The 25,389-nt window shown below is 42.6% G+C and overlaps 1 protein-coding gene across 4 annotated transcripts in view; it reads left to right on the plus strand.

Moving 5' to 3' along the window:
- Positions 1-25,389, plus strand: part of ORC3 (origin recognition complex subunit 3) — a 57,659-nt gene that overhangs the window by 14,561 nt on the left and 17,709 nt on the right. For 3 of the 4 annotated variants that reach the window (XM_044292478.1, XM_044292480.1, XM_044292479.1), the window contains exons 4-13: positions 700-797; positions 6,158-6,302; positions 7,713-7,817; positions 8,914-9,068; positions 11,567-11,697; positions 13,550-13,709; positions 16,664-16,777; positions 18,582-18,715; positions 20,828-20,891; positions 24,969-25,085. In XM_044292478.1, the coding sequence (XP_044148413.1) occupies positions 700-797; positions 6,158-6,302; positions 7,713-7,817; positions 8,914-9,068; positions 11,567-11,697; positions 13,550-13,709; positions 16,664-16,777; positions 18,582-18,715; positions 20,828-20,891; positions 24,969-25,085 (1,223 nt within the window). The remainder of the gene's footprint in view (positions 1-699; positions 798-6,157; positions 6,303-7,712; positions 7,818-8,913; positions 9,069-11,566; positions 11,698-13,549; positions 13,710-16,663; positions 16,778-18,581; positions 18,716-20,827; positions 20,892-24,968; positions 25,086-25,389) is intronic. The other variant, XM_044292481.1, reaches the window with a different exon arrangement.

Raw genomic sequence — 25,389 nt, forward strand, 5'->3', positions numbered from 1 at the left:
TTCATGTGAAGGAATCTGACAGCTGCCATTTTAATTTCTCTACTGATTACCTCCTAGACAAAATGAACCATTGTAAATTATTACAGGCGCTTAGGAATTTATTCATATAAAAAAAAAATATAAATATATATTTTCATTTTTTTTTTTTTTTTTTTGTTTCCCAGAGAACCTCTTTAAAGGGGTGGTCAGGATTTTATAAGGGCTTCTTATCCTCAGGATAGGCCATCAGTGTCTGATTGCCAATCAGCTATTCTGTGGTAGCTCCAGGACTGGAACTACACAGTTCAGTCCTTTGTATAGTGGATGGAGCTGGTTACTGCAGCACTACTCCCAGTCAGTTCAGTGGCAGTAGTGCTGCAGTATCCAGCTATGTCCACTACATAGTAGTAGTAGTACCGGCTCAGAATCTACTGCAGAAAAGCTGATCAGCAGGGGAGCACCATGTCAAACCCCCACCAATCAGATATTGATGACCTCTCCTGAGGATAGACCATCCCTTGCTCAATAGGTTAGCAGGAATCGGGGGTCAGAGGAGGGGGATAAATGACTGCATGTGTAGACTACACACAGGGTAGAGTGAAGAAGAACAATTGTTGTTTTCTACACGTAGCAGGTTAATATTTCCCACAGACATCACATTGTCCAAAGCTTTGTCATGTATACATGTCTTAAAACTCAATTACCTCTCTTTATTTCCAGCTGACTATTTTGTTGAAAGTCTTAAGAATTCTGAAGATGGCAGAATACGTTTTGAGAGCTGCCAGTTCCTGTGGCAGCAGATGAAATCTCAGACAGAGGTCAGTGGCAGTGTTGCCTTGCAGCGCTGGGGTCCGGGATTCGAATCCAACCAAGGGCTAAATCTGCATGAAGTTTGTATGTTCTTCGTGTTTGCGTGGGTTTCCTCCGGGTACTCCGGTTTCCTCCCACACTCCAAAGACATACTGATAGGGACCTTAGATTGTGAGCCCCATTGCGGACAGCGTGATGCTAATGTCTGTAAAGCGCTGCGGAATATGTCAGCGCTATGTAAATGAATATATTAAAAATATAAATATATATGTACAGTACAGACCAAAAGTTTGGACACACCTTCTTATACAAAGAGTTTTCTTTATTTTCATGACTATGAAAATTGTAGATTCACACTGAAGGCATCAAAACTATGAATTAACACATGTGGAATTATATACATAACAAAAAAGTGTGAAACAACTGAAAATATGTCATATGCTAGGTTCTTCAAAGTAGCCACCTTTTGCTTTGCTTTGCTTTGATTACTGCTTTGCACACTCTTGGCATTCTCTTGATGAGCTTCAAGAGGTAGTCACCTGAAATGGTTTTCACTTTACAGGTGTGCCCAGTCAGGTTTAATAAGTGGGATTTCTTGCCTTATAAATGGGGTTGGGACCATCAGTTGCGTTGTGGAGAAGTCAGGTGGATACACAGCTTATAGTCCTACTGAATAGACTGTTAGAATTTGTATTATGGCAAGAAAAAAGCAGCTAAGTAAAGAAAAACGAGTGGCCATCATTACTTTAAGAAATGAAGGTCAGTCAGTCCGAAAAATTGGGAAAACTTTGTAATTGTCCCCAAGTGCAGTCACAAAAACCATCAAGCGCTATGCTACAAAGAAACTGGCTCACATGCAGACCACCCCAGGAAAGGAAGACCAAGAGTCACCTCTGCTGCGGAGGATAAGTTCATCCGAGTCACCAGCCTCAGAAATCGCAGGTTAACAGCAGCTCAGATTAGAGACCAGGTCAATGCCACACAGAGTTCTAGCAGCAGACACATCTCTAGAACAACTGTTAAGAGGAGACTGTGTGAATGAGGACTTCATGGTAGAATATCTGCTAGGAAACCACTGCTAAGGACAGGCAACAAGCAGAAGAGACTTGTTTGGGCTAAAGAACACAAGGAATGGACATTAGACCCGTGGAAATCTGTGCTTTGGTCTGATGAGTCCAAATTTGAGATCTTTGGTTCCAACCACCGTGTCTTTGTGCGACGCAGAAAAGGTGAACGGATGGATTCTACATGCCTGGTTCCCACCGTGAAGCATGGAGGAGGTGTGATGGTGTGGGGGTGCTTTGCTGGTGACACTGTTGGGGATTTATTCAAAATTGAAGGCATACTGAACCAGCATGGCTACCACAGCATCTTGCAGTGGCATGCTATTCCATCCGGTTTGCGTTTAGTTGGACCATCATTTATTTTTCAACAGGACAATGACCCTAAACACACCTCCAGGCTGTGTAAGGGCTATTTGACCATGAAGGAGAGTGATGGGGTGCTGCGCCAGATGACCTGGCCTCCACAGTCACCAGACCTGACCCCAATCGAGATGGTTTGGGGTGAGCTGGACCGCAGAGTGAAGGCAAAAGGGCCAACAAGTGCTAAGCATCTCTGGGAACTCCTTCAAGACTGTTGGAAGACCATTTCAGGTGACTACCTCTTGAAGCTCATCAAGAGAATGCCAAGAGTGTGCAATGCAGTAATCAAAGCAAAAGGTGGCTACTTTGAAGAACCTAGAATATGACATATTTTCAGTTGTTTCACACTCTTTTTGTGTGCCCTCAAAATAACTCAACACACAGCCATTAATGTCTAAACCGCTGGCAACAAAAGGGAGTACACCCCTAAATGAAAATGACCAAATTGTGACCAAAGTGTCAATATTTTCAGTGTTGTAATCACTTCTTTGAGATAATATATGTAAACTACAAGTAAAAGGTGGTCAGTCAGCACATCCCAATGTGCAGGTACACGTTGCCATGGGTAAAAAGTCACAGAAGACGAATGCAACAGCACTCTGCAACCCAAATCAAGTACATAATTGTGATAATAATGATAAATGTTGTAATGCAAATCCTATGCTTATATAGTAAATTTTTGATTCTTAGCAAATACATTTGGTACAAAATTATTTGGGCCCGTCAAGGCGATCTCTGTAAGGCGGGAACCTAACGCTAAACCCTACCTGTAATGAGCCCTCACGGCCACTGTAAAATTCATGAAGTGTCGGTTCCACATGCATGCTGGGTCCACTCTGCTACAGGGAATGCAGGTACCAACATGCATGCTGAGCTCACTCTGTACCTTACCTGGTGCCAGAGTGGACCCAGCATGAATGTGGAACCGACACTTCATGAATTTTACAGTGGCCGTGAGGGCTCATTACAGGTAGTGTTTAGCGTTAGGTTCCCGTCTTACAGAGATCGCCTTGACAGGCCCAAATAATTTTGTACAAAATGTATTTGCTAAGAATCAAAAATTTACTATATAAGCATAGGATTTGCATTACAACATTTATCATTATTATGACATTTATGTACTTGATTTGGGTTGCAGAGTGCTGTTGCATTCTTGTCTTCTGTATATACAGTATATATATATATATATATATATATATATATATATATATATATATGTATATGTGTGTTGAAGGTTTAGTAGATGTCTTCTTGACATACTTTTCATATACTGTAATTGTTACGCTAACCTTATCTGAGAGAATCAGTGATTGTTTAATTTACATAATGCATGCCATTCTAAAGGCCCCTTAACACTGCTTGATGGGGCACCTGATTGACGGGAATGAAGCCTTCCTTCCCGTCAATCGCCTGCTCGTCAGTGGAGGTGACCTCTGGTATTACATGCAGCGATCTCCATAGTATGGGGAGGAGTGATCACGAACGCCATTGCTCGTCCCCATACAGACTCATTGGCCCTGATTTATCATACCTTCACTCTAGAATTCTGGCATCAAAAAGTCGCAAAATAGGGCTTTTGTGACTTTTTTGCACTTGCTTGCGAAAAATGTAAGCACTTGCGGAAAAATGTGTGACTTTTTACACTCGTGCAACATTTTGCGACTTTTTGCATTTCTAGACTACTCACTCCAATTTTGTAATATGGTGGGAAAGTGGGCGTGGTTAGCTATGTTAATGAGTTTCCCTCCAGTCTTAAGAAGTCTCAATGTCACTCCAAGAGGAGGGTGGAGGAGCTTCTCTAGACAGAAGTGCTAGGTTGAAGGATAAGACACATTTATCAAACAATCTGTGACATTTGATAAATGTGGCATAAAGTACTCCAATGCGGACTCAAGCAAAACTGACAACAAATATTCCCCTCATGATAAATCTCCCCCGTTGTTTGCCGGCAGCAGAGTGCTGTTTAGGCGGCACAATCTGCTGCCCACAAATGATAAGTTAGGTGACCGCACCAATGATCTATTACCCGATGAACAAGCGTTTCGCTATTTCTTTGGACAATCAGCACATTTAAAAGGGCCGATTATCGCTAACGAGCGTTTGTACGAATGCTCAGCCCAGGCAGTGTTAATGGGGCCTTAAGGCAACAGTGATAAGATAGGAATGGCAACAGACTGATTGCAGGGCTGTGTGATACATGCTGACTGTATCATAAATTACTATGATACAGATAGGAACTGATTGTATCATACATTACTGTGATACAGTCTGTTCGATTCAGAGGAGCTGTGCCCAGCTCGGGAGATGCCGACACACGGACCTCGTTTCCAGGCCGATCATGGTCATGTGCATGAGCCCCAACTTGACATTTTTGAAAATAAAACCGTATTTAACTGTTAGTTTTACATGCTCCAAGGAGCAGCTAATTATCAAATCACTTCTGGCAGCTAATCAGTGGGGGTGGTGTTGCATTTACATGCAGCGATCACCTCCACAGTATGAGGACGAGGGATCGCTACTGCTGTCGCTTATCTTCTTACATCTACATTGCTTCTGGGCAGCAGAGTGCTGTTCAGATATCATGAGCTACTGCCCAGAAATGATAATTTACTTATCCACATGAGCGACTGTTTCACCGGATGATTGAGCGTTTTGCTCGTCATCTAGTGATTTGCAGCACCTATGAGCGTTCGTAGGAAAGTTCGTCCCCAATAAACTGCCCAACAGTCACAAGATATCGTTTTCATCAGCATGACCAACCCTACCAGGCCTAGTTTATTGGGGTTGATCATGCTGACAGAGCCTTTTTAATTACATCTTTAAAAAATATCTGCAGGGTTCACAAATGGTCACTTTTAAAGTTAAGAGTTTTGAAAAATGCATTTTTCTTAACAATTATGGTCCTGTGGATGCAGCCATGTGATCTTTGTATTACTTTACATATATTTCGTGCTGGCTTCTGTCTGTATTATTTTACAGCACTGTCTCTTACTGTGCGGACATAGCAGATGCCCTTATTTCAAGAAGTCTATGACCATGACAAATCCTCTTCAGTGCAAATGATGGTGATTGGAGCTTTCCTGACACACTACAGACTGTGTAAACAAAGCTTAAAAGGGTTATCCAAGATCTATAATGCCCCCCATATGCCCGGGCCCCTCACAGAGGTTGTACTTGCCTTGCTCCCTGGCACCTGCGTTGCTTCTGATGCCCGCACGGCTGCCGCTGCATCTCCCCGTCGCGCGGATGGAAACATCCAGTGTCGGGGGAAGGGGGGTGGCGAGGTCAGCCAATACTAGCCTGCAATGGGAACGAGTCTCCCTAGCATCGTGGGGGCAGGCAAAATTTGTTAAAAAGCTGGTGAACCCCTTTAAATGGTTTACCCAAGCTTTTAAAAGTGATGGCCTATCCTTGGGCAATCAAAATTAAATAAGTGGGGAAATAGATCCCCCACCAATCAGCAGTTTGATTGGGCAAGCACTGGAGCCCATTCATTGGTTACACTGGTCCTAATATTGGTATGCGCCTGTGCAGGCTATCACAGCTCTGTTCCAGTGTGAATGGCACAAAGTTACAATATCCCGCACAAGTACGACGCAGTGTAAACCATTAAGAGTCCGCCCACGGTAGACCATCACTAGTAAAAGCCAGGAGAAACCTTTTCCCGGTAATCATTATTTTTTTTAAATGAAATGTTCTGGAACTTTGTAACCAACTGTAACCATTTTCAGGATCTCTGCATTCTGTCAGAGAATTGGATAACTTCTACTTACATCCACAGGCTGAAAGGGGAATGTTAATGTATACTGGCAGAAAGCAGAGATCTTGGGCATAAGGATTGTATAACTTTTCTCTTACCAATGATTAAGAAAATGTCAGACTGCAGACAGTAAAAAAGAAAGCACAAAACAGCCTCCCACTCGAGCATTCATTGTGTGTTTCAGCAATTGCAGGAGGAGCTGAACAAGAAGCTTTTTGACAATCTCATAAGCTTTTTGAAGAAATCTCACTCAGATTTTCAGGACAGAAAAAATGACTGGAATTGCCGGGTGAGGTCCAGTGAAATCCCTACTGCTGCCCTCTTACTTGGTATGTCCAGCCTCTGCATGTTTTTTTGTTCTATAACTTTTAGATTGCTTTTTGGACACTCTAAGGCAGTGATGGCTAACCTCCGGCACTCCAGCTGTGGTGAAACTACAACTCCTAGCATGCTCTATTCATTTCTATGGAGTTCTGAGAACAGCCAAGCTTGTGTGTACATCTGTGGAGTTGTAGTTTTACCATAGCTGGAGTGCCGGAGGTTAGCTATCACAGCTCTAGGGGATCTCCTTGTAGAAGTTGGAAGCCTTCTTATTTTCCTGTTGTGAAAATAAGGCATGGATGAGGAGCCAGGAAGATCCAATAGCTCTTATTGGAACACACGGTGAATACAGTAATTTCCTGACATTATACAGGTGAGGGTCAGTTCACACTACACCTCTGGATAGCTATACATTGGCTTACTTCACTCCTAGATTCCTAATTTACTCCAAACAACTGTTGCATGCCACTTGTCACCAGGATAGGTGATAAATGTTTACTTTCCAGAATCCCACCAGTCACTAGAATGGATGTCCTATATTCCTTCTAACCTACATGGCTGTGGTGAGGAGGAGCCTATATGACGCAGTACTCAGCCGTTTTCTTAAAGGGGTTATTCCATGAATAATGTAAAAAATGAAAAGAGATCATGTAGTACAGGACAATCCCTTTCTAACAAAGCTAGAACCAGCCCTGTATCTCACATGGATCCAGGGATCTTCGCATTCATTGCTCTGCTAGATTTATATCAAGCTGGCGGTTCAAGGGGAGTGTCTTTTCTGCTGCATCTAAGGGGGCGTGTCCATGCTCTCCCTATCACAGCTCAGGAGGCAGCTGAAGGATGAAACTGAGCATGTGCGGCCTCAGTGAGCAGGACAAAGAAATAAGAAATTAAGTGGCACTATACAGGTACATTTTATTGATTAACTCGGTGGCTATACAAAATGTTTAATTCCGTCGTGTGAACAGCCTGTCGGAGCCGTCCTGCCGCTAGTGACCATGTGCCCGCGGACTGCCGCTCTGTCCCCATTGACTATATGGGGGAAGAGCTCCGGCGGCAGCCCATGGCGAGAGGCTGCCGGAATAAAACTACGACATGTCCGACATTTATTTCGGCAGCCTCTCGCCGTGCGCTGCTGTGCCTCCGCCGGAACTCCGCACCTTCCCCATTATAGTCCTATAGTCGGGTGAACGTAGCCTAAAAGTAATCAGATCCAGGTGCTGGTTTGGAAGCTGTTGAATATTTTTCGTAGGGACAACCCCTTTAACACACATGCCCGACTACTGCTCCTTTCATATCCCACCTCCTCATCCGGATGCAGTCACCTTTCTGTAAGACATCAGTGGATTCAGCTGAAAGCAAAATGTACAGGTCATAGACTATGTTCTGAGTAACATCACTTGTGTTCATCTTCTCAGGTGTCAATGTCACTGACCATGATCTAACCTTCAACATGCTCTCGGATGTTCTTAATGAACATGTAACTCCATATGTAGTTTTGTTACAAGCAAAGGAATGTCCAGGTAAGAACATTTGATTACACTACAATGTTAAATGTGATCATTCTGAAGGTTACTGGATTTACCAGGTTCTCCGGAGTCCTCTGATGAACAGTTCCCAAGATTATGTAGTAATTTAAAGAGAAATGCAGACAAAAGTTTTTTTTCTTGTTATTGTAATCCACTCTGTGTTTAAGTAGTTGACTTGTGTTGCCCTCTTTGTAATATCTATTGTTTTATAATATGCACCCAGTGCCTGAGATCCATGCGTTGCAACAGTCTAGGTGTCAGGAAGGCGACCACTATCTCATAGCTTAGGATTTAGCGTCATGTTATGGTCATGTACTGGAGGGATCAGTATATCTCAGAATGTAGGCCCAGATCGTTCTTTCCCCATGTAGTCTTATGGCAGCCTCTCACACCCATTTACATAACTGGGGCACAGTTATGAAACTGTTTAAAACAAAAACTAGCTGTGTGATTCATAGAAACCAGTCGCAGCGCAGCTTCCATTGTTGAAGGGCACTGTAGCAAATGAAAGCAATAATGAGAGTTTTTCTTTATTAAGAATAGCACACACTAAGGGTAGGTGCAAGTGGGACATACAACCACAATTCCCAAAAAGTTGGGACGCTGTGTAAAATGTAAATAAAAACAGAATGCCCATATTTTATTCACAGTAGATCAACATATACAACATATTTCAGATGCTGAACATGAAATATTTAATTTTTTTTAAGATTTATGCTATTTATTTTACAGGATGATGCGCATTAGGGTCCATTCACACGTCCGCAAAATGGGTCCGCATCCGCTCCGTAATTTTGTGGAACAGGTGCGGACTTATTCATTTTCAATGGGGCCGCAATGTGCTGTCCACATCCGTATTTGCGGATCCGCAGTTCCGTTCCGCAAAAAAATAGAACATGTCCTATTCTTGTCCGCAATTGTGCACAAGAAAAGTCATTTTTTATGAGAGTACCGGCAATGTGTGGTCCGCAAAACCCATACGGACGTGTGAATGGATCCTTAGACATTCTATACAGTGTATGATATACAAATGCCAATGGTTCCTTTGTGAAACTCAGTACATGGATTATGATTATTCATCTTCTTCCAGGAATAAAACAGCTTCTTCAGAAGCTCCTTTCCCAGCTTATGGGATGTGGATCAGAGCTCGATCTTGATGAAGAGGATGACCATACTCCTATTTCTCAGAGAAAGATGAACTTCTCCATGGCCTCTCTTTCTGGATGGTATCAGGAAATGACAAAGGTAATTCTTGCTATGCAGCTTCTTGTAATTGGAATAAGTTATAATTAGTTAGTATATTTTTTTTTTTTTACAATTCTAAAACATAAGAAAATTGTTGTTTTGTGACTTTTAATGACTGATATAAGTTCTTCTTTTTCCTTCTTAGGCTATGTTCATACTTGCGTTGTTAATTATGGTATTGAGAACTGGCAGAGGATCTCAATACCGGAACTGGACGGTTCTTTTGTTATTTTGCACATCAGGATACATCCATTCCGTTAGGATGCGGTTGTGTGAAATCAAAACGGGAAAAAAAACAGATAAGTCACTAAATACATTGAAACTCAATAGGAGACGGATCCGTTTTTTTTAGGCTCCATAAACAACGGATCCGTCACCATAGACTTACATTGTTTTCAGTGCCGGATCAGTTTTTATGACTGGACACAAAACCGCAGCTTGCAGGTTTTGTGTTCCGGTCACAAAACAGAAAGCTGACGGAACAGAAGACATCAGGATACATTCTGAATGGATCTCTTTGCATTCAGAATGCATGATCTGCCGGATCTCAATACCGGAAAACAACGCAAGTGTGAAAGTAGCCTTAGTACCAGAAGGAATGGAGCACCCTAAGTAGTTTTCTCTCACTTCTGGGCCCTTGTTTACTTACTCCCATCATGACAACTCTTGCACATAGTTTCTTCATAGCACTTTGAAGTCTCTAAATATCTCCCATTGTATTGACAAATGAAAACACTTGGGCTGGATATTGGTATGGGTTTTACAGTGCAGCAAGCAAACCATGATAACTGGCCAGTGCAATTGGGCCTTTTTATGTATATAATGATATTTACTATTCATTTTCCTATGTGTTTTAATTATTTTATTTAAAGGAGTTGGCCCATCTCACACATTGGTGACATATTGCTAGGATATGCCACCAGTGTCTGATAAGTGCAGGTCTCATAGGTTCTATCTCTAGAACAGAGCCCTCAAAGTGAAGCTAAGCGGACCACGCATGCGTGACTGCCCTCCATTCATTTCTATGTGACTGCTGAAAATGGCCGAGTGCTGGCTCAGCTTTTTCCGTCAGCCCCATAGAAGTGAATAGAGCTTTGGCCACAGGCCACAGGTCTTTCAGCGTTACCATACAGGGTAATACAGCCCCACATACCTCTTACATCCAGTGACGTCTCCTGTGATGTAAAGGTTATCTTTCCTCATCTTTTCCGTTAGGACCAGACAACACATGATGACATCTTCTAGCCGTGTTCTGTCTCTGCAGAGAGCTTAGCATCCTCAAATTTCCATCATCTTCCCAACCATGGTGCCTCAACATTGTCATCCTGGTGCTACCTTCAATACTGTGTCTGCTGTGCTCCCCAATGCCCCCAAATAATATACTGCAGAAAAAAGTTTCTCAGTAATAATAATGCCCCCTATATTGCCCCCAGTAACAATAATGCCCGCCTCCAGCAATAACAATGTCCATTTTGTGCTGCCAGTAATAGTAATGCCCTTACAGTGCACCCTATAATCCCCCCACTAATAATAATGCCCCTACAGTGCCCCCAATATTAATAATGCCCCAGTAAGCTTCCTCTAGTGGTTGTTGCTCAACTCTTTGGCTGTACAAGTGTTCAAAGACAGACATTCACTTGAAGATGTACAAGCTAGATTGAGGAGGACTTGATTTTCAACCTGGTGACAAAATAAATATATATAATTTTTCTACATATGTAAATTAAATGTGTTCTCTGGAACATACATGTTAATGACCTGTCCTCAGGATGGGTCATCAATATCAGATTGCTGGAGGTCCGATAGCCATCACCCCCTCCCTCCCTTTCTGATCAGCTGTCTTGGGCAGTGGTCAATTATACAGTAAACATTGCTGGAGGCAGAAGGCTCTGTTCACTGTGTAGTGGTTGTGCCAGGAAACCTAAAAGTGAATAGAGCCTTTCTTGTCGTACCTCCACCAAACTAATATTGATGGCATATCCTGAGCTTAGATCATTAATGTCTAAGTCTTGGAAAACCCCTTTAAAGTGGCAATTCAATGGTAGACATGTATGGCATATCTACAGGATATGCCATAAACCACTAAGATGCTGCCCACCACATCCAGTCGGAAGGTGAATAGAGAGGTGGCCACGCATGGTGTGGCTCTCCCTTTACACTTGTAATCACAGCTTGGCTATTTTCAGCTGTTTCTATGACTCACATAGAAGTGAATAGAGAGAGACGCTACTTCTACACTTCTACATTCACAGTCTCCTTGTACGAGGTGATCCTGCTTTGGAGATATGGAGGTATGTGTCAGCTCTATCAAACCTTTGTGGTACATCTCTGGATATGCCATACTTCTAACATGAAAATATCCCTTTAAATCCATTGTACATTTTTACGTAGAATGACTAGCTGTTGGAAACGTTATAATAATGACTTGTGTGCTTGATCCTAATGTCTGTGTGACTGTCAATAACTATTATGGTTTCTGCTTGTATTTCACTTGAAAGAAAGCACATTCTCCAAAGAAAAAGAGACCAGCTTCCTTGGAACATTACCAGGCACCTCCGATAGTTGTGGTCTTCAAAGATCTCGAAAGTTTCACATCTTCAGTTTTGCAGGAATTTATTGTTATTAGCAGGTATGTAGCTGTGGAGGCTGGTGCCTGTTATACTTTAATGTGTACCACGATTGAATTGATGACATCTAAAGGGGTTCATCAGAAGTGTAAAAAGACAACAAAGAAAAACAAGCAATAATGACGTATAACGTGTGCAAAATATGTTATTATCATGTAGTACATGGGGGAACCCTGAAAGAAATCCCTGTCCGTAGCACCCCCAACTGTACAGCCTTCACTGTATGTCAGAGATGGATCCCAATCACTGAGGACGGCACACTGGAAAGACCAGAATTGGCAGGGATTTAAAGAGGACCTTTCACCAGGATACATGTATTGAAATAGTTATATTACCTTACAGTGCGGTCCCCAGTGATGTTTTTCCGCTTTTTTTTTTCTTCAAAGGACCCCCCCTTTAGTCCTCTGTGGTCCCCGTTTGTTTTGGCGCCTCATACGCTAATGAGGCGATTTGGTTCAACTAGGCGGAGACTTGAATTTGTCCTGGGCACGGGTATCTTCTCTCTGGCTGCAAGGGCACCCAATCAGAGCGCCCCGCTCTTAGCCAGGGAGAAGGAGCTCAAGTTCTCGCGAGATTCGCAAGAACTTGAGCTTTTACACATCCTGAGCCGTGCGCCATCTTGGAGTCCCGGCGGAGAGCATGCTAGGGATATTTTCAGTTATTTAGGTATTCCACAAGAATTAATGGAGATTGGTGGTGAATTTTTTATTTTTTTTTTGTGTGCACATTTTCAAACGAATTTCCATCCAATTTTCCAGTAAAACAGCAAGGGTTAACAGCCAAACCTAAATATTTATTAGGCCTCTTGCACACGAACGTTTTTTTTTCCGTTTCCGTTGCGTTTTTTGCATTCCGTATATGGAACCATTCATTTTAATGGATCCCAAAAAAATGGAAGGTACGCCGTATGCCTTCCGTATTTCCGTTTTTTCCATTTCGTTCAAAGATAGAACATGTCCTATTATTGTCCACATAACGGACTAGGATAGTAGTGTTTTATCAAGGGCCAGCTGTTCCGTTCCGCAAAAAACAGAATGCACACGGATGTCATCCGTATTTTTTGCAGATCTGTTTTTTGCGGACCGCAAAATACTGAAAAAGCCGTACGGTTGTGTGCAAGAGGCCTTAAACCGACTCTGTAGTTTACAGAAACACCCCATATATGGTTGTAAAGTGCTGTATGGGCACACAGCTGGGGTCAAGGGAAGGAGCACCATATGGTTGTTGGAGGGTATATTTTTCAGGAACGGTTTTTGGACTCCAGGTTGCATTTGAAGACACCCTGAGGTACCCCTACAGTGGAATTTGAAAATACAAAATTATACTTTTTTACAAGAAAATGTCACTTTAGGCCCAAAGTTTTCATTATCACAAGGAGAAAATGTACCCCAAAATTTGTAACCCATTTTCACCTGAATGCAGCAACACCCCATATGTGGTCCCCATTCACTTCTATGGAACGGCTCTGTAGTATTCACTTGAACAAACAGAGCTGTCCTATAGAAGTGAATGGGGACACCGTCCTTGTAATTACACCTCCTCACCACTGCAATTGCTGCGGCGAGAAGTTAAAAAGAGCAGAGGAGGCAGTACACGTATGAGTACTGCCTTCTCTTCAAACAGCTTAACGGTGGGGGTGCTGGGTGTCGGTCGCCCGCCAATCTGATCTTGATGACCTATCCTGAGGATAATTGTAATAATCGGACGACCACTTCAAGTGCTAATAAATATATGGGGTAATGCAGCGTTTCTTCATAAACCCATCATGTTTAGTCGCAGACAGTGTTTCTAACACAACTAGTTAAATGTGTCTTCTTCACTTTTGTTCAGTTTCTTTTACTTGCATTGTTTCAGTCGTTACTGCAGGGAGCTGCCTCTGGTTTTGGTATTTGGCATCGCCACTTCCCCGATGATAATCCACAGACTTATGTCTCACTCTGTGTCTTCTCTGCTGTGTATAGAGCTGTTCCAGTCCTTATCATGTACGGAACACTTGGCAACTGTAGTAGATAAGGTAATTGTTTTATGCAAGTAATTAGCCAATGTATGCCCTAATAAAGCATGTGGACAGGGGTTCTCTTCTGGAGTCTTTCGCTGCCAGAACAATTTGCACAATTTTGATATACTCAAATAATCCCCCTCCCTAATACACACGCAGCTGCAGCAAGTGCTATGTCCTGAATATTACACCCACAATATTGAGGCTGGTATTATTTGAAAGCTAGAGACTCTTATCTAGCCCATAGCTATAACCACTAGCTCTGACATGATGTATTACCTATGTCCTTGGCAGGGAAAGTGTTAATAAAAAGACATGGTTAAAGAAAGACATGGCTTTCAAAACCACATGCTTTGCATTTATCTATTTCTACCAAGTATAATTTATCAACATGGTGTGGGGTTTCGCTCTGGTAGATAGGGTTAGCGTGCGCAGTACAGAGGCAAAATACAAGTTCTTAACTCAAAACGTCAGTGTTTATTCACACTTGAGGCAATTGCACAAAACAGCACGTAACTTTACAGTCTTGGTGTTAATTCACACACAATGGAAAGTTCATATAACACAAGTCACCTTGCTGGCAGTTCTGCCTTCAGTAGTCCACAGCAGGCTTTAGGAGACCTGTTTCCCCACCGTGCAGCTCTCAGCCCTCCAACACGGCACAAAGCCTCACATGCCAAAAACAGAGACATCTCTGCTGAGCCCAGCTGCCTATTTAAGGACAGCCAGGTGCTGCCAAAACCCAGGACTGGCACTTAAAGGGGTATTCCCATCTCAGACAATAGGGGCATATCGCTAGGATATGCCCCCATTGTCTGATAGCACCTACAACGAGAACGAAGCAGGGAGCGCTGTGGCTGGAGGACCCCGGATTTCCCGGGGTCTGTCCACCACCAAGCGCTTCTCCCATAGAAGTGAATAGGAGCCCATGCGCGGCCAATGCTCCCATTCATTTCTATGGGGCAGACAGCAAGGTGGCCCCATAGAAATGAATGGAGGGAGGGAGGCTTCGCATGCACACTGTGCCCTCCGTTCATTTTACGGCACAGTTCTCATTGTAGGTGCGGGTCCCACCCCTCTCGGCACTGGGGGACCACCACTCACAGGCACAGTTCTACAACAGCATCCGTGCAGCACTTCACTATGTCAGCAGATCTTAAAGGCCCATCTTTCCGTGTGGTCCCGTAAAGCAGACTGAGGCCAAGTAGATATTGACCCTTAAGCAGTCTCCTGTAAAAGGTGAAAATTGGAGATGACCAAAACTTTTACCTTTAGAAGACAGCCAGGTTGCTTGCCCATGGGACAAAATTGTTAATTAATTAATTTAAGGCAAAGTACAAATATGGACAATGGGCCCCTACACAGAGGAAGGGGGGAGTATGCTTATTTTAAAATATTACTTTTAATGTGGTCTGGGAAATTACAGAATAATAAGACTCACTACATAAAAAAGACATACATACATGGATATGACCAAATTAATGGTGCCTTGCTGGTATAGACAGAAAAAATATTCTTCTCCGTCCGGGGGGACGCGAACAGTCTTACCAGACCCTTTGTAGATAGTGGGACAGGATCCTTGATGACAGGAGGCAGGAAACACTGGGTGTACGCCGGGCGGGAATGGGTGCTGAAGGTGTATAGCCGGGTAGATCTGGTGTATAGCCGCGGCTGGCTGACAACATTGATAGACAATAGTGTTACCCTTAACCATAAGGGCCTCATTTGTCTGGGATTATCGCATCCCCCGGACCGTCCTGCGCAGGACCACCCCTCCTGTGCCATACTGCATCCTACCCCAGGATAGCAGATTATAAGCTTTGACAGCTTTTCATTTTTCCCCCAGTGTTTATTTATTTCAGCCCAAGGTTAGACACCTGCGGCTATCTGGTTACCTCCTGCAGTCGTTCCCCTGAAGAAGTCACGGACAGAAACGTGCCACGTCGGGAGCCCACTGGAAGTATCTTTAACCATCTACCACTGGTAAATCTTGTAGTTTTAGGGTTAGGTCCTTTACAGGGACAGGCTACCGGACAGGGTCGCCTTTTCAAAGGCGAGTGCTCCGTGTAGATAGGTAGAAGAATAATAGCCCCTTCACTGCGTTAGGGTCACATAGCGGCAACCGTACCACCAGATCTACCCGGCTATACACCTTCAGCACCCATTCCCGCCCGCCGTACACCCAGTGTTTCCTGCCTCCTGTCATCAAGGATCCCGTCCCACTATCTACAAAGGGTCTGGTAAGACTGTTCGCGTCCCCCCGGACGGAGAAGAATATTTTTTCTGTCTATACCAGCAAGGCACCATTAATTTGGTCATATCCATGTATGTGTCTTTTTTATGTAGTGAGTCTTATTATTCTGTAATTTCCCAGACCACATTAAAAGTTATATTTTAAAATAAGCATACTCCCCCCTTCCTCTGTGTAGGGGCCCATTGTCTGCATCACTTTGGAGTGTCTTTAGAGCCTGTATTGATTCAGTGCTCTGATCAATCCTTGCTAAAGTACAAATATGCTAAACTAATGAGTCCGATAACATTTAAGACATTCTCCAGGTTACAAATTTTGATGGTCATCAATATAAGATCAGTGGAGGTCCAAAACCTGGCACCCCCACTGATTAAGTGTTTCAGGCTACCATGCCACTGGAATCAGCTCAATACACTGTGTAGTGGCCATGCTGCGGTACTGCAGCTCAGCTCCAATTTAGGTGAGTAGATTCAGTACACCGATGTCAGAAACTACATAGTTGTACAGAGCCTTCTGGCACTGTGGCAGCCCCAAACAGCTGATATTGAGGAACTATCCTGAGCATCAGTCATCAATCTCTGTAGCCTGGAGAACCACTTTAAGTTTTGCTGTGGTGCTGGGTAGGTACAATATTCTCGGTATCAGACTTGTAAATGTTGTATGATAAAGTAGCAGTACTCTAGAATTTATCAGTATATAAACCCTCTCTTCTTGTCAGCTGCTTCTCTCCAATCAGTTTCCATTCAAGCTAAGCGGGCGAGTTCTGCAGGTCCTCATCACAATATTTTTGTACCATGATTTCTCTGTGCACAACTTCATCAAGGGTCTTCAGGTAAGATTATCTGATTCTTCTTAGGCTACATGCACACGACCGTGGTGTGTTTTGCGGTCCGCAAATCACGGATCCGCAAAACCGCACGGACAGCCTTTAATATAACTGCCTATTCTTGTCCGCAAAGCGCGGACAAGAATAAGAAATTTTTATTTTTGCGGGCTAAGGAGTGGAGCAACGGATGTGGACAGCACACAGAGTGCTGTCCGCATCCTTTGCGGCCCCATTGAAGTAAATGGGTCAGCATCCGAGCCGCCAAAACTGCGGCTCAGATGTGGACCAAAACAACGGCCGTGTGCATGAGGCCTTACTGGCAGCAAGTACAGCATTTTAAGAGCACTATGTGAACACTTAAAGGGAATGTATTTCCTCTATTTTTTACTAATAAAAAATATACCTTTTTTCTAATATATTTACATTGTCAGATTTTTTTATTTTTTAACTCTTATCTATTGTGCATAATTATTGGGGAGGCCGTCTTGCCTGAGTCTCTGTCAATATTTAGAGATATACTTTACAGCAGCCACATGGACAATAGTCACTAGAGTAGTCACAATTGGCAGACACTTTTTGGTTTCTGCAGCTCACTTGTCAGCTTTGCTGTGTAGACTGAGCTAGAGTCAGCAGAGGGTCAGGGGTTTAAGCTCGCCATAAACATTAGATAAACAACCTCAAATGTGTATGTGTGCCTACTGACACTCCCCTGACATCAGATGTTGGGCGAGATAAGGATCAGGCAGTTGGATGACAAACATGTCTGATCTTTTTCTTTTCTGGAAGATAAGTTGCTGCCAGAATAGTCTTGCTGCAGCTTTCTTCCTACTGAGAACATATGTACACTCAGCCGAGTATGCATGTGTATTGGGAGGTCAGGAATGATAGATGGTGAACAAGCCATCATTCAACTTCCATCTAGTTCAGTTTTCTGGGCATCCTGGTTATAAAAAATGATCCCTTATCCACAGGGTAGGGGATAACTTTTATTATGTCCTATCTCTTCCTTTATTCCTGCCCCCCACCAATCGCCCATCCCTAAGTAAGGCTACTTTCACACTGGCGTTTTGGCTTTCCGTTTGTGAGATCCGTTCAGCGCTCTCACAAGTGGTCCAAAACGGATTAGTTTTGCCCTAATGCATTCTGAATGGAAAAGGATTCGCTCAGAATGCATCAGTTTGCCTCCGATCAGTCACCATTCCGCTCTGGAGGCGGACACCAAAGCGCTTTGCTGTCCGCCTGACGAAGCGGAGCCAAACGGATCCGTCCTGGCACACAATGTAGGTCAATGGGGACGGATCCGTTTTTTCTGGCACGATAGAAAACTGATCCGTTCCCTATTGACTTTCAATGGTGTTCAAGACTGATCTGTCATGGCTATAGAAGACATAAAATACAATCGGATCCGTTCATGACGTTCATTATTGTAACGGAAGCGATTTTGAAGATTCATGAAGGATCCGCAAAAAACGCTAATGTGAAAGTAGCCTAAATGGTAGCGTTCACTGCAAAATCACTCTGCAGCACACATGGATTTGCTGCAGATTTCAGGCCCTGTCTAAAACAGCAACTGCAAGTGAGCAGCAGGTGACCTAACTTTTTCCTTGGTCAGGTTTTCAAGATGACATAAAATAAAGAAGTATGGCTGACTTAAACGTACAACTATGAACCTTCAGAGGGAAATGATAAGTGCTGTGATAGAAGTAAAGATATTCAGTGCTCTCTCAAATCATTCAGGTGGAACTTGTCTCCTCTGCCTTGCTCTTTATGTGGAGGTGATAATATTTCATTTTTTAATATTTTGTTTTAGCTTTCTGTGGTGGAGCATTTTAACGCTCAGCCTTTGAGTGTCCTATGTTGTGATCTCCCAGACATGAAACATAGAGTGAAGAGCTTATCACATAATCAGTGTGAAAACGTTCGTCATTTGCCATCTTTTATGAGGTGAGTATGTATAGAAGACATGATCTGGTGTGTTGGGGCTAGCAGGGAGATCTGTGATATGTGAACTTTTGTTCATGTTATCACTCCCCCCTTATCAAATAGAAATCCTACTTGCTTTTTGATTTGGGGGGGGGGGGTCTTTTTGAGCAGTTGTTCATTTAGGCATCAAGTAGGCTTTTAGGTGTTTTTTTTATTTTTAAAAAAAAATAAAACATGAAACTGGTCCACACTTGTAATGTCTCATGCTATAAAATGAATATATAAATAATAATCATGCATGGTCAATGCCATATATATATATATATATATATTTTTTTTTTTTCTGCTCATCAGATACTCCCAAACACAGAAATAAAAAGTCCCCCAAAATGGTTCCTATGAAAAATAAAAGTCAATCTTTAAATATTGTATTCTTCAGCTTGAAGGCGCTTTATGAGGGTCTGTTTTTTGAAGAATGACTTTTTTTTTAATTTTTTTTTTTTAATTTTTTTTTTTTTATTGAAATCATTTTGGGGGCCTTTTTTTTCCCTTTGTTTGGTTCCTGAAATAGTTTTTTTTTTTTCTACAAAAATAGTTAAACATTACAAAAACTATATACATTTTGTATCAACAGTTTTAAAGACCCATAGAACCAAGTTAACAATATTATATGTACATTAAAATAGTCTCTACTAAAACTACAACTTGACCCGAAAAATACTAGGCTGGATCACGTCATCCTGCTCCCCATTCCTATTAGGCTGCACCGCCATGACGGCATATCGCCCCATCTTTACCATCCATTGTAGAACTGTGTTCCTGCTCTACAATAGATTGTAATAATGCGATCCTAGAAAGTTCAGCACTGCAAAATGGAGGCAGCCCCCACCCATTCAACCCCCCCAGGCAACTTTACAAGTGAATGCAACCCATCCTATTCACATTCTAGGATTAGTTGCTTGCGGACATTTTAAATAATTCCCGGAGAACCCCTATGACTGCAACACACTCTGCGCCTGCACTAGTTTCCTGGGCTCAAAGGACCTGCCATGGGCAGTGGAGAAAGTTGATGGACATGCCTCATGACGTACTCCTTCCTTGATGGTCATTTTCAGTACAGGACTGGCGTGTGGTCGGGACAAAAGACTGCCAAAAGGGAGCGTGACACAACTGTGCAGAATAAAATATGGTAGCAAGTTGCCTATATGCATGTCTGTAACACATTTCAAAAATTATGAAGAAAAGTCGTTTACGGCTGGGTTTACACTTTCAGGTTTGTTTTTTATGCAGTTTTCAAAGCCAGGAGTGGGTAAGAAAAGGTTAAGACTCAGCCTTTCCATTCTCTATATATGTCTTCCGTTGACTATCTGTTCCAGGCTTTGGCTTCAAAAACTGCATAAAAAAACCTGAATGTGTAAACCCAGCCTGAGGTTACGCACATCTCCAAGGCGTTAAATCCCTTTAAATAAGATCTTTTACCAGATATAAAAGGGTTTTCTGAGATTTTTTTTTTACTGATGACCTATCCTCTGGATAGATCATCAGTATCTGATCTGTGGGGCCTGACACCCAGGTCCTCCGCCGATCAGCTGTTTTGAGAAAGCAGTGCTCCTGTGAGTTACCAAGATCAGCTTTGTACATTGTATAGCATTTGTGCTTGGTATCGCAGCTCCTAGGCCACGGGATCGATGAACGTGACATCACTGGCTTAGAGAAAGGTGCGAGAAGGCCACTGCTGCTCATAGGAGGGCCACTGCGTTCTCAAACAGCTGATCAGTGGGGGTCCCGGTGTCAGCTCCCCACCCATCAGATACTGATGTAAAAAAAATATCTTGGGAAAACCCCTTTAACAATGCAAACTACATACATTAATAGATGTCTTAGACCTAATGAGCCTGGTTTACTTACTTTATCCTTTTTTTTTTTTTTTTTTTTTTTTAGCTTTTTTTTAAATTGTCTTTTTAATTGGGGTAAAACTGCAGAGGTTTTTTCAACAGCTGCAAGTCCTAGAATATAGTCACTTCCTGACCCCTCAGGAGAAAATCGATGTTCCAATTTATGTAAAAGCCAATAATTATTTTCCATTTTTTGTTTTGGTGATTAGTTTTAATTTTTTATTTTTTTTTGCTGCAGTTTTGTTGAAAGTCAGACACCAGAAGTACAAGTGAAGCTCCTGACTGATGACAACTATTTAAAGGTATTAAGTATTTCAGCCGTGTCTGATTGATTGCCCTTATATTTTCTGTCTGCATTTTCTGGTTGTTGCTGCAATGAAGTTGCTGCAGCATCAGTTAAAACTATTAGGCCTCTTTCACATAGGCGTCGCGTGTGAGGGCCGGATAGGATGCGGATGGGATGCAGGAAAATGCGCAATTTTTTTCCGCGCGAGTGCAAAGCATTTTAATGCGTTTCGCACACGCATGAGAAAAATCGGCATGTTTGGTACCCGAACCCGGACTTCTTCACAGAAGTTCGGGTTTGGGTTAGGTGTTCTGTAGATTTTATTATTTTCCCTTATAACATGGTTATAAGGGAAAATAATAGCATTCTTAATACAGAATGCTTAGTAAAATGTCCATTGAGGGGTTAAAAATAATAAACTAATTTATCTCACCCCATCCACTTGGTGGCGGATGTTCTCTTCTTTCTTCTTCTTCAGGACCTGGCTAAAGGATCTTTGATGACGTCACTGCGCTCATCACGTGGTCCATCACCATGGTGATAGACCATGTGATGGATCATGTGATGAGCGCAGTGACGTCATCAAAGGTCCTTTAGCCAGGTCCAGAAGAAAGAAGAAGAGATCCGCTACGCTACCAAGTGGATGTGGTGAGTTAAATTAGTTTATTATTTTTTAACGCCTCCATCCCTAATTTACTTAGAATTCTGTATTAGGAATGCTATTAATTTCCCTTATACCCATGTTATAAGGAAAAATAATAAAGATCGGGTCCCCATCCCGATCGTCACCTAGCAACCATGCGTGAAAATCGCACCACATCCGCACTTGCTTGCGGATGCTTGTGATTTTCACGCAGCCCCATTCACTTCTATGGGGTCTGCGTTGCATGGAAAACGCACAATATAGAGCACGCTGCGATTTCCACGCAACGCACAAGTGATGCGTGAAAATCACCGCTCATGTGCACAGCCCCATAGAAATGAATGGGTCCGGATTCAGTGTGAGTTGGTCCCATGTTTATATGTGCCCACATTGATGAGAAAAATGAAGTTTTAATATGCAAATGAGCCTCAAGGAGTAACAGGAGTGTTATCATTACACCTAGAGGCTCTGCTCTCTCTGCAACTGCCTCGCCCTCTGCACTTTGACAGGGCCTGACAGTGAAGACATCACCATGACGGGCCCTATTAATCAAAATGCAGAGGGAGCAACAGTTGCAGAGAGAGCAGAGCCTCTAGGTGTAACATCAACGCCCCCGTTGCGCCTAGAGGCTCATTTGCTTATAATAAAACATAATTTCTCTCAGCAATGTGGGCACATATGTACATGGGACCAACACAGATGTCTTCAGCTGCCAAGTGCACATGTAACAGGTCAGCTAGTTTCATAGGTACAAAACTGCTGACAGATGCCCTTTAGTGAAAGGAGGCATATTTCTTTTAGTGATGGCAATGTGTTTCTTCACTTTGGCTGTGATTGGAGCAGAAAGTATAAAATGACTTAAAGGGAACCTGTCACCTGGATTTTGTGTATAGAGCTGAGGACATAGGTTGCTAGATGGCCACTAGCACATCCGCAATACCCAGTCCCCATAGCTCTGTGTGCTTTTATTGTGTAAAAAAAAGATTTGATACATATGCAAATTAACCTGAGATGAGTCCTGTCCCTGACTCACCTCAGGGACAGGACTCATCTCAGGTTAATTTGCATATTTATCAAATCGTTGTTTTTTTTACACAATAAAAGCACACAGAGCTATGGGGACTGGGTATTGCAGATGTGCTAGCGGCCATTTAGCAACCCATGTCCTCAGCTCTATACACAAAATCCCGGTGACAAGTTCCCTTTTAATATGATTTTTTTTTTTTCATCTTTAACACTTTGCTGACAAATGAGAAACTAATTGCATTGAATCCTGGTGTGTCATGTTCTCAGGGCATATCACAAAGTATGTACCGGTATTTATCTTTCTGTCAAACTTGATTGATGCTGCATTTTCTATCTTTCAGGCACAGCCAGTTTTCCTCCTTTCACTATTGCATTTCTGGATTCCCATGAGTGTACTTCACTCAGCCCCGCTTGTCTTGTTCTTGGAGTAATTGGAAGACTATTGATTTTTCTCTTTTTTTTCTTTTTCTCTTTCACCCCCTCTGTGTCTGGCTTTACCAGTGAAAAGCTACCTGCAAATTGTATTTACAGTGTGACAAATGAACACATCAAGAGAAGCTAACACCCGTTTATTTCTTATAAGAGCATATGACCACCATAAAAGCATGACGTGCCTCTAATATTTAAGTGTGCTATTGTAACATTCGCTTTCAGACATGGAAAACCATGGATTACCGTAATGTGATCATTGTGGCCTCTGCCGTACTTTGTGTACCTGGGGGTCATAAAGATATTAGAATATTAGCTGACTGTGTAATAATGAAGGGTAAAAACACTCAAAAACTCATCAATTTCCCACTGTTATTGGGCTGGCACTGCCATGGATAATACATGAGTACGCTCTATGGGACCACATGGTGCAAGTCGCCAAGCTTCACCCACCTGCACACATTATTTGACTCCATTATTTGCCCTTACGCACACATTATTTGACTCCTGGCTTTCATTTAAAGGGGTTGTCCTAGTTATGGAAAAAAAAATATTGCAATGTGAATCTGATGGTTAGCAATATATACATAAGCTGAGCAAATTTTAGACAAAAAAAAAAATCTATTTTCTCATTTCTTTGGTTCTCTTCTGGTCCTTTGTTTACCTACAATATCTGAGGTTTTACTCATGAATATTTGTACCCCTCCCCCTGCTCTACAAAGGGAGTGAATACAAGAGCTGCCCTGAGTGACCTGTCTGCCTGCTATGATGCTCAGCAGCATGTTGTACCTGTAGGACTACAAGTCCCAGCTGTACAATGACACTGCAGATACATGGGCTCTTCCCCCTACCTGTTCTTGTGCAATGCTCTGCAGGACTCCTCCAGTCTGTCAGCCCTGGACAGATCTTGTGTCTCTTCACTGCCAGCTGCTGCTGAGCAAAGGCTCCAGCCCTGAGTCTGTGCTGAAGAAGGGGTTCAAGTTTCCTGAAGAATCCAGTGGGAGGGGGACGCAGGAGCAGCTCGGCCAGTGCAGGAGGACATGGCCAGCACGGTGACGTCTCGTGTACAGATACACACTTGTTACCTCAGGCTTCTATACGAGATATCATCAGAGCAGGGAGAGAAGCTGACATCACAGGTCATGTGACCCTCAGTGAAATCTGAGAAAAGAGCCACTGCAGACGAAGGAAGTGCATTGTAAACCCCTTACATCTGATTAGTTAGAAACCTACAAAGAACGAAAAAAATAACTTGGATAACCCCTTTAATTCAGTTTACAACACCTTATCCCCTATTCACAGGATAGGGTATCAGTGTCTAAACGACGAGTGCAACAACCCCCAACCAATCATAAGAATGCCTGTTCCCCCATTTGAATGGATCAACAGACACACATGCATGTCGCCACATGGAGCTGTTAGAGAGAGGTGAATACAAGCATTTAGCTATCTTTGGCAGTCCCATAGAGTTCAATGGCGCAGCATAAGTGCCTGCCCAGCATTCTAACGGGGGAACCTGAGCTCACGTTCTGTTTATTAGCGGGGTCCCAGCAGTTGGCCCCCTACTAATTAGACACTTGGGGGGAGATTTATCAAACTGGTGTAAAGTAGAACTGGCTTAGTTGCCCATAGCAACCAGATTCCATCTTTCATTTTCCAAAGGAGTTATAAAAATGAAAGGTGGAATCTGATTGGTTGCTATTGGCGACTAGGCCAGTTCTACTTTACACCAGTTTGATAAATCACCCCTTATCCTCTATCCCGTGTTTTGCATGTCTGACACAATGTTTATTCCATCCTGGTAGCCCATTATTCAGGACTGATCTATGAGCACATAAGGCTACTGCAACCGAACAAAATTAGATTAGAGAACTGTATGCTTTCTTATCCTCTAAACAAGTACATTTCAAAAATATATAAACCAGACCACTAAATTAACATGCTCTCTTCCACAGTTGTCTCCAAATATATAATAATTTTATTTTTTATTTTTAGGAGATGACCCAAAAGTTTTTACAATCTTTGCAAATGTATCATGAAAATTATACCCCAGTTTTGAGGTGCCTTCATCATTTTACGTGCATTCTTCCTAAATATCCCCTAGGAAAGCAGGTAAACATAAAGATCTGTCTGTCTTTTCTACAGTATAAAAAGCAGAGAATGGAAGATTGTGGTTAAAAGAAATAGGAGGGGGAGGGGGGGGCATCTTACCGAATCCTCCTGGTATGCTCCAGTGTCTCGGATTATGCTGCAGTCAAGCGTTGGGAGCATTTATACAGTCCAGAGATTATCCAGCACTTGGAGCAGTAAAAACTCAAAGCTCTTTATCAAAGTCATTAAAGAATTCACACGGGGTCCATATAAAGCATTAACTCATTAGGTTAACCGCTTCATTACTGGAGTGTTCTTCCTTACC

Source organism: Bufo gargarizans, chromosome 4 (assembly GCF_014858855.1).
Source record: "Bufo gargarizans isolate SCDJY-AF-19 chromosome 4, ASM1485885v1, whole genome shotgun sequence".
Classification (NCBI taxonomy): Eukaryota; Metazoa; Chordata; class Amphibia; order Anura; family Bufonidae; genus Bufo; species Bufo gargarizans.